Source organism: Eurypyga helias, unplaced genomic scaffold (genome assembly GCF_000690775.1).
Source record: "Eurypyga helias isolate BGI_N326 unplaced genomic scaffold, ASM69077v1 scaffold5840, whole genome shotgun sequence".
Classification (NCBI taxonomy): domain Eukaryota; kingdom Metazoa; phylum Chordata; class Aves; order Eurypygiformes; family Eurypygidae; genus Eurypyga; species Eurypyga helias.
Window position 1 is genome coordinate 66,150 of NW_010226130.1, and position 13,433 is coordinate 79,582.

A 13,433-nucleotide genomic window follows, 5' to 3' on the forward strand; every position below is an offset into this window, starting at 1 on the left:
GGAATACATGATTCTAGAAAACAATCCATGTGAAATAAGCACATCATCTGTATATGTTACTGCTTGTAAAGGAAACAATACTGTATAGAAACCAGGTGCCAAGCACTGAGCTTACAACTGTTCTAGATGTTTCATATAAAAAATGCAATCGTTTCACGTATTGATGTGATCAGAACCAGTGACTGGGTTGTGGTTGTCAGAGCTTCGGTTTCTCCCAGAGCATTTTAGTTTCCCTTTTTGCAGAGAACACCCACTGATTTCCCATTTTCTCTTCAGTAGAACAACAGTCCCAGAAGGCATTTTCTGAACAGTTTCAATCTATTCTGTTTTCCCTAAGAAAACCTGCAGGCCCTTTTCTCTTGATTGTATCAGACTTGTTAGGGACTTTAAACAAAAAATTGCCAAAGTTTATTGAAATCACTGTAAAAGTATCTTAATTAGACAGGGAGATAAATTGATACCCAGATGGTATTGGATTTCAGAATTTTTGAATGAGGATTAAAAGAATACACAGTGATTTAAAAGAGATTCTGCTGACGAGTGTTTGTAATCCCTCAAATCACATTCAGCCTCAATCTATTAATGTGGTTTAAATAATAGAATTTAAATTGTAAATTACAGAATTTAAATTATAAATTCTAGAATTATATAAATTATAGAATGTTTAACTAACCCATGTTAGTTAAACAGTGCTCATTAAAAAAAATGCAGTATAAGATCCTAACAAAGGAAAGAAGAAAACATATTCATAATAAAGCCAAAGAAATTTTACAGTGTCTGTACCTTGGGGTAATTTTCTAGAATTCTGTTTCACATTTAAACAATGTGGGATTGTTACTGGGCTACAGCATCAGTTAGTCAAAAGTAGCTTTCAGTTGGGCTTCTTGTTTTTTCTGTGCAAAGAACTTGTCTACAATTGCAAATTATGTCAAATTAAACTAAGGTGTGATTTCTTTTAAAAAAGTTAGATAAACTGAATAGCTCCAGATTGGAGCATGAATAAATGTCTGTGAATACTCCTGGAGGGTGGACTAGATCCCTAATCCAGAAATGGATTCATTTAGCTGTCGTTATTCACAAATGTGGGTGTGCACAGAAGCCCAAAGGAGGCATTTTAAATCCAATTTGATAGTGGATTAAGCTGATCGCATGAAAGTACTCCCAAGGGTCAAGGGTTCTGTGTGGGAGCTACTACAGATGAGCTGTCTAGCTTCAGTACCACCCTGTCTTATTTCTCACGGCTTCGTTCGTGTGGACAAGGGTCATGGGAGTTAAGAACCTTGTTGCAGTCAACCACTGGTGACATTTGGGATGTGGAAGCGCTTGGGCACTCAGGGTTCACCTGCAATGTAACTGTGCTGGCTCTCTCCTGTGCGGGGCAGTTTAGGCATGGAGCATGACGGCCAAGGGAACAGATGTGGGGACGAAGTCCGCCTGGGGAGCATCATGGCCCCCCTCGTGCAAGCCGCGTTTCATCGCTTCCACTGGTCTCGCTGCAGCCAGCAAGAGCTGAATCGCTATCTCCAGTGAGTAGCTGTTGAGCTGCCTCCCTTTTGATTAGGAAGCACGTAAGAACAATGCTGCATGTAACATCTGTGCTTTATCCTCTTATTAGTTACTCAGATGGGATTGAATAAAACAACCCTCCTCCCATCCTGTTGGGAACAAGATGCTTTCCCATCAATTGCACATAATAATGCAAGCTCTCGATTAGTTTGATTTCAGTCCATTTTAAGTTGTTCTCATTTCATTTACGTCCCTTTATTTTCTGGACATTGATGGTATATATGCTGTTCTCTCAGGGGTTATGAGAAGACACTGTTATTAATCTCATTGCTAACTTTCCTAATGTAACCTCTACCTGGAGGAGTGCCTGGGCTACCCAGCAGCATGGTTTCTATCTTATGGATGCTAAATTTGGCTTCAAGAACCGTTTGTTGCTTATGATACCTGTCAGTGATAAGATGGTGCTGCCTAAAGAGGAAATTCTGCCCCTTAAGTGCTCAGGGCTTGTCTTGACTTTAATAGATATCTAAAGACAGAGTGTGGTTCTAGAATTAATTCTTCAGTTGTTACTTTTCCTTTAATTACCCTAAATGCGAAAGCTATTTAAATGGCTTCACCCATGTCCCTTGCCTTCCCTTCGAACCTGACACTTTGGGCATTAGACCTGAGCTGGCATTGCCTGACAAGCTCTGATGTTTATGACCATGTTTTTGCTCCTCACAGAAAAAAAAAAATCTTCCCCTTGATGTTATGTGCAAGTTGTATGGAAAAATATGGGGAAACTACTAGGTTACCTAGCAAAACCTGAAAATTCGTAGGACAAAATGCAGCAAAATACATAGAATAAACCCGAGTCAGTTGTTTTGTTAGTATTTTTGTCATCTTAGGTATGGCAATAAGGAATAAAAATATTGTGAGGGAAGTGTGATTGTTTCAATTAGCAAGATCCTTTAGAGCTTTAGCCATTAAATAAAAATCATCTGGCCTAGCGGGCTGCTTTACAGTTTTTTAGATACAGCTATTTTTAAATATCTTAAATAAGGCAGAACGATGGTTTGCTTTGAAGTAAATCTAACCTTAACATTCTGCTTTCAACTCGTGGTGTCTTCAAGGCAACCTGAGTGATTGCCAGAACAGACTCGTGTATGATGTCCTCATGTCTCTTAAATAACTTGGAGGCATTTCAGAGATACTGTTGATCATGTTGGTCTTGTGAGTTCACCAATGATCACACCGTGTCAACCGCTCAGTGATACAAGCATCAGCCCTCTGTTCCCCACAGCTTAGTCAAACATGATTCTAGGACATTACAGGCTCTCCTCATGACTTAGAACAAGAGGAGAAACTCCTGGATTTGTCACACAGGAAACTTTGTACAGATTGTGGTTGGAGCTAACAGCTATCAGCAGAAACCAGGAGGGAACAAACCTGAGCATTTAGTGCAGGCAGGGAAGTACACATCCTTGGAAAAGGTCGCTGCTCCTCAGCAGGGACACAGGAAGACTGCAAGCTTGGTGGAAATCTCAGGTGGTTACCCTGGCTTCTGCTTCTAAAGCTTCACTTGAAAGACAGTTGCAGGGAGCAAGAAATTCCACAAATGGAAAATTAATTAAACTTTCTTTTCTTCTTGGTCTTATGTGGATTATTCCTTTGACTCCTTTCACATAGGGATCCTGGAAACTGATAGGAATTTACCTGGAAGCAAAATGAAAATTGCAATGGAAGGGCTTCAGGAAAAAAAAAAATATAGCATCCATGAAAGATGGATACAACACAACAAAGTTAATATGAGAACAACTGCAATATTAGCTGTTCTTCACGACCAGCATCTGGAAACCTTGGGCTCTGTTTTGTTGGGAAGAAAAGGCAATGAAAACACAAACACTGTGCGAGTCTCACAGCCCCATCTTTTACTGTAATCTTTGCCTGTTGCAGTTCCTATGATTGTCTGCGTGATGATCCCTTCGAACATGACTGGCCTTCCCTTCCACAGCTGCCAGGAATTCACTACTCCATGAATGAGCAGTGCCGTTTTGATTTTGGTTTGGGCTACATGATGTGCACAGCTGTGAGTACTTCAGTTTGGCTTCTGCTATTTCTCATCCAGGAATGTTGTGTCTCTGCAATGTCCTTAATAGGGACAGCGTAGTGAAGCCCACAAGAAAAGATCTTGTGCCCTCTTAGCTGAAAGCAAGGAATAACAACTGGATGTTGACAAATATGTTATTTTAAGTATCACTTTTTTCTTTTTTTTTTTTTTTTAAACCGGAGTTACAGAAATAATTATTCCGTAGTTTCATAAATAGCTGTAGACTTCAGGCAAAAAAACTTGCTGCATTATTGAGCCTCCTATTGCTGGCAGCTGGTTATTTTGCGATGAAACTCCCACCCAGATGTGTAGGAGATGGATTTGATGGCACATCTTGTAGTGCTAACACAGGCCAGTATGCTTTTATGATCCAATTTTATGGAAAGCATGATGGATTTTGATGCCTAGCATGAGAAAATAAGCGTGACAGTGAGTGGAGCAACTTGTAAGGACTCTTGATGACATGGTTGGCTCTCTTGTACCAGGAAAAGAAGAGACAAAGTCTAAATTGAAAGGAAGGCAAGATTAGTGCAATTCTCAGCCTCAGAAAGCTGTCTTCTGCAGCAGGGCTGTGCCTCCCACCTTCAGCTCCTCAAGTAGGACAAAATATTAAATGGAAAGACATGTTTTCAGCTGGTGTGGCAGCTGCTAGGACATAAAATTTCTCCTTTGATTCCCATCTGCAGGAATATGTGTGCCGAGTGGTGTCTCTAGATAATGGATGAGAATGTTTAAAGCATCAGCTGTAGTGCTGTGTCGTGACACACTTCCCACTGCTGCTGCCTGGGAAGAATGTCCCAGACAAAGAGGGTCTTTTCTTGCAGCCGATCTCCAGAGTTTGGGAGATGGAGGCTTTCTATTCTTCTTTGTTCAGAATAGCCAAAAGCACCTCCAGACATGATGATGTAGTATATTGTGTGGTGGGTGTGTTCTCACCCTCTCCTGTACAAGCTTTTGCATTATAGGTTAAATGCTGATTTATTCACTGGATCGGGGTTCTGAGCTCAGATTTCCATCCTCCTAAGAAGGTGACTGCAACTGCCGAGCTACAGTATGAGCAGCTCGTTTTCCTCTCCCATGAGTAATCAAGTATTTTTTGTTTTGTTTGCCAAATGAAGCAGCACCATTTGGAGAAACTGCAAGAAAAGGCAGTGTGTGTCTTACCGTTCGGCAGAACTGATTTCCCCTTGCCCAGTCTGCCTTCGGTCACTAGTGTAAAACTATTTTTGCCCAACCTTATTTCACTGAATGCAGGTGGGATCTCAGGAATCAGTGATAACAGCTGGCACTTTACAGGGAAAAACCCCACCATGCTGCAGCTGCTGTTGGAATTTCCAGTGGGAGCTCTCTCAAAGCATTGTCTGCTCTTATTTTGCTTGTGTTTCAGTTCCGTACGTTTGATCCCTGCAAGCAGCTGTGGTGTAGCCACCCTGAGAACCCCTACTTCTGCAAAACAAAGAAAGGGCCTCCGCTGGACGGGACCATGTGTGCGCCAGGAAAGGTGAGAGCGGGTGCTCACCTATGTTCATGTGTGTGTGTGTGCAGTTGGGGATGTTCCCCATAAAGTCAAGATGAGAAGAACCTGTCTTGAGGACTTGAAGTCTGCAAGACGTGAGGCGAACTCAGGAGTCCAAGTAGGGCGGTTGAGCAGCATGGGGGGAGGAGGTAGGGGCCGGGGCTGCTGTGTCCTGCATGGCAGCTCTGTGACCATTGATCCCATTCCCATGCCAGTCATGGAAATTTCTGCAGATGGCCCTGTGCTTCTCAGCAAGTCTTTGTGGTAGAGCCAAAAATGGGGAAATTTCCACTTGCCCACAACTTGTGTGAGGTCAGGGGGGTTGTGTTGGCATCAGTGATGAGGTAGGGATGCTGGCGGGCCTCCCTGGTGCTGAGGGTGCAGAGGCAGTGAGGTCCTGGAGATGACAGCCAAGCTAAGACTGTTGTGGCTGCCTTGAGGGAAAGGATGGATGTGGGAGTTGAGTGTCAGCTAGAGAGAGCCAACGTGATGGCAGAGAGGGGCTGTGAAGAGAGAAGCGCAGATTCGCGGAGGTGGGTTTGTTGGCTTGATGAGAGTCAAGGGAGGCATGAGGAACTGGGGGTGTAGAATGCAAGGTGACACGGGCTCAGACAGCTCCGACCCCTCAGCCACGATGCTGGGCCTGTTCCAGGGTCTCAGTTATCGCCCTGTGAAGGTCTGAACTCCAAGGCCTTTGAAGTGTGCTGAAAAAGTCTGGCTTCCCTGGGCTTTGGAGGCAGTGACTGAGGGGCAGAGGAATATGTTGCTACTTGGAAAGATGTTTTGTAAAGCCCAATGGATGACATCATTTATGCGATAAATGAACCGTATTAGCAGCTGCTGTTATGGTTGGGAATGTCTTTTTTATGAAAATGTAACGTAATGCTAGATTAATTCCCTAGCAAGTCACGCTCTGTATGAACCACTCCCTTCTGGTTTTCTCTTCTTTAGATTAATCCTATAATAACAGCTTTGTGTCTTGTTTAAAATATATATCTAAATTACTATCCAAAATCTTTGACAGTTTCTTTGGATTCACTTTTCTATATCTTGATTTTTTGCATTAAAAATATTCATGAAAGCCCCAGAAAAATACAGTTATATTCCATTTTATAATTGCATCACCCTCTTCCCCAAGCCATTCATTCATATTAGTATTGAAGAAAAAAGAACTTGTAATGATACAGTTAAGGATCTGTCAGTGCTTCCATTATAAACAGTTTGTCAGGATATTATGCAACTCAGCTGTAAAAATTTTCTCTGGACTGGAACTTGGGATCCAAGGCTTCAGCAAACTGTGCAGAGAGCCAGGCTTTTTAGTTCAGTGGAGATGCAAGAGAGTATGTGCACATTCTGAAGTTTCAGTAGATGATAGGACTATGACTGGTTTATTCCCAGAGGAGCTGTCCCAGTTTTTTGATAAAATAACTTTTTGCAACCTTCCAGAAGAACCTAAGAAAATGATATAAAATGAAAACCGTTTTGTTAGATAAGGCTCAGCAGTCTGAGCTAAACATTTTTTTAAAAATAGCATGAGTTATGGAGGTTATACAACTGACTTCATATATCTGAGCTCAGCATTTGACCAGTGTATTTATTAGTTGTTGGTGTTTTTAACACAGACACTTCAGATCGGTCCTTTTCCATCTGTTCCTTTCCTTTTCATCCCTGCCTTTGATTTGGCTTTTCCCTGTTCACTCTCTTTATCAATTTGGACAATACCAGAGACTCTCACCTGAAAGGAGGACTGTTAGATGCACACGTTGCCCAAAGCTGGGACTCGGTTGCAGTGTGGCAGCCTCCTTTAAGATACATCTCCCATGATACTTCATCAGCATAGGAGGAGGAGGAAGAAAACTTCAAACTTGATCCACTATTTTCTTTGGAATACTGCCAGGAAAGAAAAGAGAGATATAAGCAATTAAAGATGTTGATTCAAAAAGATCCATTTGTTTCCCACTTTAGAGACTTGCAGTTTTCATGATTTCATACCACTAATTCCCAGGGCCTATTTTAAGCTCAAACCAATCACAACACTGCTGATGTGTCAAAGAAACATCCTGGCTTTGCAGCAGCTGAGGGGACCAAATGCCAGGAACGAAAGCGATGTTGGAGAGACTTAACACGGCGTATGGTGTGTCGATGTTCTCGCTTAAGCCTGGTGTTCAGATAACTGATAACTGGTCTCCTTGCTTAGCAGATGCTATTGAGGGGAATCCAGACCAGCTGCCTCCTTCCTTCAAGGGGCACGAACACCTATGGCACACACAAGCTCTGCAGCATGTTGTCTGCAAGCACGCCGATAAGGGCTCTGCACGCCCAGGCTGTCTCTTGGACCTAGCCACTGGCCTTTGAAATGGAAGGGAGATTAGGCTTTGTACTGCTGTTTGTGTATGTGTGTGTATGCATGCATGCATACGTATAGATGTATATTTATGTAAATGTATGTTAGCTCTTCTGTGCTTGTGGTTATTCGAAATAAATTGCCAGAGGAGTGAGGTTCTGCTGCTTCAAAAACTATTTAATAAGTCTCCTTGTGCAAATGTACACATAGAACAATCATTATGTTATTTGGCAGCAAGCTAATAATTTGCTAGGTTTAGGGGTAGAAGACTGAATTATTCTCTTGGAGCTTCCCACCCAGAGAAGAAAACTATTTTTATAGAACCCTAAAGGAAATAGAATATTTTATATTGCTCCCAGCCTGATTTTTTTAAACTAGAATGTGTTTTCAATAGCAAGATGGAGGATTCTCTCAATTTTGTGAAGCTTCAGTCATGCAGCAACTTGCAATTACTTCTGTGTCTGAAGATCACATTAGCTTCCATGAAGTAACTCCGATGTGTAAAGTTAAGCACGTGGAGGGTCAGAGTCTTAATGTGAAGTCAAAGACACTCCATAAATTGCTGTAGTAAACCATGCGGACGAGGCATAACTGTGCAAAGCTTAACTCTGCGTGGCATTCTGTAGATTAAAAACACATATGCTTTCAGCTGATAATTTATTTCGTTGTACACAATTCTGTCAGCTCCACCGTTAGCCTCAGGCTTCTGCAGCCAGGCAACCTTCAGAAATACATCATCAATGCTTGTTACGTTTTTTTAAGCTATTACTCTTCCATGGGGGACATTTACATGGGCTGAAGTAGCTAACTGCTCTCCACAGGACAGAAATAAACCCCAAAGTCAGTCATGCAAGGAGATCACATGGTAGAGTCCATCTGCTTGCTGCAGTGACTGACACAAAGGTTTGCACCAGCTGAGTCTCCTTTGTTTCTTGTCTTGGAGAGAGGTAAGAGCCTGGTACCTGCCCCTGCCCGCCGAGCTGATGCTGCTCTTGGATTTGGTTTATGTGCCAAGGATCCAGCACAAACTTAGCAGGTATTCTCTTCGCTTGCGCTGTGCTAATGAGACAATCTGAGTCAAACTTGGAGTGATTTCTTAGTCTGTCAGGGAAGGAAAGGAATGATTAAATATCGAAATAAATAGATATTATTGAGAAGAAAGATGGACCGAGAAAAATGGTTTCTGAAAACGCTAATATGTACTCCAAGCAATCCAGATAATTTCCCACTGAGAAAGCTGACCTCAGCTTCTCTCCGAGACAGGAGACAGATGGGTAAGTGTATGCTGTGTTAGTCACCACAGAAACAGTGAGAATACGTGATTCTCCACTGAAGAAACTTTTACTGGCTCACTTCAGTGTTAGAGCTTTCAGTTTATCCTCTACAACTAATTATTCTCAAACAGATGGAGCAGAGCGGGCCAGCCTGCATATGATGGGAAGTACAAATAAAGAAGTAACCCTCTCCTGATATGAGCTCAGGAGAGCGGGGAGAGCTGAGGGCCTGCCAGCCATGGTGCAGCACGAGGGGTTACCTGGTAGGTAACTGGGGTGTCAAGTGAGGAGGTAGGAGAGTTGCCTGTTGCTGCCCGATACAAATTGGGTAGAGATCCCCGCGGAAGGTCTGCAAGTCCCTTCTTGAACGATTAACTTGCAGATGCGTTAAGCCCACAGGAACACACTGGCTCTTTTTTTGGCATCCACAGCAGTTGTTTCAAAGAACTGCTGAAAACAGCAGTGGAATGTTTTACTGCAAGAGATTTAAGCTTCCTCTCCTGGAAATTGCACTTGTTTTGGACTGTCCTGTTTGCCAGAAAAATAGGCGAGACTGCAAGAAGTCATCCTGTCTTCCACTAAGAAAACAATTTGCATTTACCCCTGGGTTTTTTTTACTCATTAAAAAAAAAATTTGCTTTAATATGCTTCACTCTTTAAATGAAACCCTTGTTTATGGAGGGAATAGTGGTTGAAATTGGCTCTTTTCCACCTCATTATGTAGTTAATATAGTAGCAATAGGAAGGGTTGGCTCTACCTTCCTTTATTACACTGGAGATTGTTCCATCTCTGGTTCTACCTTCTCATATGTTTTCTTGCATGGGTCTGCACAGAGTAAGACTCAGTTGTGAATCATTTTGTTTTATGTAGGTTTCTTTCTTTTAATCCACAAACAAAAAGGCAGAGCTGGGAATGACTCATTTTACACAAATGCTTGTCTCCTAATAGCTCTGCTTCGGCTTCCCGACAATCGGCGTCTGACCAGCTTCTCCAGTAAAAATCAGGGCTGCTCTTTCCTTTACGCAGCAAAGTCAGTAACACTTTTCCATGTTTGCCTTCCAGTTCGGGGACCAGTCAGTGTCAAATAAGTGGTTTATTAGTGGTTGTTGCAAATCCACATCCCCCCGTTCCTGGCTAAATGGGAAAAAGACACTGGAAAGCACAACATCACATGTCTTTCCCTCTCCTTTGCTGGATCCTGGATCATCGCATAGTGAGCATACGCTCCGTGGCTCTTGAAACAGATTCCGTGTTTGCTGTGAACTTGCACCTGAGGGATGCAGCACCCTGATAAAAGAATGTTTAAGCAAGAGCAGATCAGGAGCTGTCGCATCTCATCTGCTTCCAAGCCCAGCTGAAATTAGTATTGACAAGCTGATGCATTGCCAGCTTCCCCTGCATCTCAGAATGGTCCTGTCGCCACACAGGGCCCGACAACTCAAACGGCTTGTTCAAACAAACCTCTCTAAAGCCATGAGTAAACAGTCCCTGAAGGGTACAGCACAGAGCTTCAAAACCAAGGAAAGCAAAGGACATATTAGCATTTTGCATTTCTTTCATGCTTTGCTGAATTATCTCTTGTTCTGTCAAACAGCTAAGAAAAATCTGCCCATTTCAGCTCCGGAGGAGGATTGGTATAATTGGCTTTGTGGTAACTCATCTATTTCATAGGTTTTGACTTCGAATATTTGAAGTCATGAGAAAAAACGAATAGTTGAAACCTAATTTCTACTCTCTTCTCTACTCCTTGTCCAACCAAATCAGCACCAAAATAAATTACACGAATAAAGAGCCAGTCATTGAGCAGATTAGCAAATCAGTAAGCTGTGTCTTGTCACCATTTTACTAATGATTCTCTTTTTAAATTCAGCGTTATTAATGATCATCCGTCACTTTCAGATTTGTCTCCCAGATCGCTAATCGCTCTATGCTTAAGAACTCTCTCCTGTTATATATCTTCTGATTTTGTTTTTGCTGGCAGCGCGCATTTAGCCATATGCTCGGCTTGTGCCGCCTGCCAAATTCCTGCGTTCCAGGGCTTGTTAAGCTGTGTAAAATGTTGTTGTTGACTTGAATGTTAAGGAAAGTAAGTGACTGATTGCACTTGTTGTCATAGCCATCTGTGCGCCTGAGCCAGAGCTCTCATCCCGACAGCAACTCTTAACGCGGGCAAACGGCGACAGTCTAACGCAAAGTCCTTGGTTGGGCTGGAAATACTTTCCAGCACCCGCACTTCATCAGTAGAGTTTTATGAAAGCAGAAATAATACTAGAAAGGGCCAAAATCTTTGATCCTTGAGAAGAATTCATGCTGACTTCAGCTAAGAATCATAGAATGGTTAGAGTTGGAAGGGACCTCAAAGATCATCCAGTTCCACCCCCCCTGCCATGGGCAGGGACACCTTCCACTAGCCCAGGTTGCTCCAAGCCTCATCCAGCCTGGCCTTGGACACTGCCAGGGATGGGGCATCCACAGCTTCTCTGGGCAACCTGTCCCAGTGCTTCACCACCCTCTCTGTGAAGAATTTCTTCCTGATATCTAATCTAAACCTCCCTGATTTCAATTTATACCCATTCCCCCTTGTCCTATCACTACAGGCTCTTGTAAAAAGTCCTCTCCCAGCACCCTTGTAGCCCCTTCAGATACTGGAAAGCTGCAATGAGGTCTCCTCGGAGCCTCCTCTTCTCCAGGCTGAACAAGCCCAGTTCTTGCAGCCTTTCATGAAAGAAAAAAATTCCTCGATTAGGGACTGAAGGAAAGGGGTGGAAAGGCACTGACGGGTTTCTTTAACGAGAGGAGACAGTAGAGAGTATCAGTACTGAAGCTATGAAGGCTCTTAAAGACGTGTGTGAATACCTTATAAATTTGGGGAAGGTAGTAAATTATGTTTTTCAACCCCCGTAGAATGACTGTATTAAAAATCAGGTAAAAGAAAAGAGAAAGCCTAGTAGGGCTGGATCAATTGAGCAGAGTGGGCCTGTCCAGGGCGGCTCCCTGACGAAGGCTTCCTGGTGTTTCGGTCCTGTTCAGTATGAGATCTCCAGGAGACTGCAAGAGTCCTTAATTTAATTTAAAGCAGTAATGTGCAAGGTGTGAGCTGGCTTTAATTTCATGCCACTTGGCTGACCACATTTATTGCAGGAATAGGGATGCTGAGTTAGGAGCTGCTGGGAAAGACGGTGCTGCCGCCGGAGCTCTCGCCATCGCTGCCTGCGGTGGCTGCGTGCCACGGCAGAGGCAGAATTTTACCTTTAGCCTCTCAGATTTGGGATTCTGCCATTTCCCGTAAATGAATCTCCGTTAGTTATGTTGAAACCACCACTGCAGACACGTGATGAAGGCATGGAATGCTGAGAGCACTTTAACGAACTTGGTAGGCTTGAATCCTGCAAGCATCTCTGTGCATACTTACCCTGCGTATGTTTATAAAATCTGAGTGAGTTTGGGGTCATGAGCATGATCTGACAGCGAGTCTCACTCCTTTCTGCTGGAATAGTAAAAAAAAAGTCCAGAATTTGTGCCGAAAATGAAATCTGCTGTACCACATCTTCTCATATGATACAATTTAATCATCTAATCGTTCTGACATCCAGTTTTCTCTTTTAGCATTGCTTTAAAGGTCACTGCATCTGGCTAACACCAGACATCCTGAAGCAGGATGGACACTGGGGGGCATGGAGCAAGTTTGGCTCTTGTTCTCGCACCTGCGGCACCGGGGTGAAGTACAGGACGCGGCAGTGTGACAATCCCCAGTAAGTATGCACGCACCATACGTTTCCTGATGTGGAGCGAATGGGTGAGGATCCTTGCTAAATTACTAGTGTGGGAATGCACTAAAGGGTGTAGAGTGGTGCTTGTTAAATCTGAACTGTAGCGAATGCGGTCAGAAATTCTACTTTTGCCCCTTAGCAAGTCATGAATCATCTTTATTCTTCAGTTTATCCAGTTAATTTTAGTAATGTTGAATTGTTTTGCTTCAATCGCTTATAAATGGCTCATCTAGATAATGTAGAGTGGCTTAATTTCAGTAACACTGGAAGTATATTTAATATAGATTGGTATGTACAAATGATATGAAATGTATAATTATTGCTGTCTGATTCCAATATCAAAAAATGGCAAGATCCTAACAGCAAGAACTGAAACAATTGTCAGACTTAAATGAGTTTTACCAGGCAGAATGTTTTTAACATTGACTTTCTCTGTTGGTGCTGACAAAGTGATTGAACTTGACTAGTGCTGAAAATCATCCTATCATCGATTAAAAAAAACCCAAAAAAGTCAAGTTTTATGAAGCGGCATTTTTTGATGGAAATTGTTCTATTAAGAAAAAAATTACCAGTTCTAATTTCAGCCTTTATTGTACTGGCAACAAGAAAGTGACCTTTATGATTGTGGGCACAGGTTTACTTATAAAATCTATTTTCACACAGGAAAAGCCTAATGTACTATTGTAAAGGTTTTCTGTGTTCCTGGAAGAGGAACCCAGCCATGACTCCTCAGCTCTGTGTTGCCAGATCCGACAGTGATCTGGTGCACATCGTCTGCGGGATGCAACACCGAGCTGGGCTGTTTCTGGATTTGCTGCTGGCTCAGGGGGGGAATGTGAATGAGTCACTTCATCTGCTTGTGCTTTCCTTTCCTGGGCTGCCCCAAGAAAATGGGTTTTCTTGCCTTTATCAAGTGGTTTGAGGCTCTACTTG

General features: G+C 42.8%; 1 protein-coding gene across 1 annotated transcript in view; it reads left to right on the top strand.

Annotated features, from left to right (window-relative positions):
• ADAMTS2 (ADAM metallopeptidase with thrombospondin type 1 motif, 2) overlaps nucleotides 1-13,433 on the top strand; it is a 57,735-nt gene that overhangs the window by 25,594 nt on the left and 18,708 nt on the right. The window contains exons 6-9 of the mRNA XM_010151728.1: nucleotides 1,383-1,526; nucleotides 3,442-3,574; nucleotides 4,983-5,096; nucleotides 12,337-12,482. Coding sequence (XP_010150030.1) covers nucleotides 1,383-1,526; nucleotides 3,442-3,574; nucleotides 4,983-5,096; nucleotides 12,337-12,482 — 537 coding nt within the window. The remainder of the gene's footprint in view (nucleotides 1-1,382; nucleotides 1,527-3,441; nucleotides 3,575-4,982; nucleotides 5,097-12,336; nucleotides 12,483-13,433) is intronic.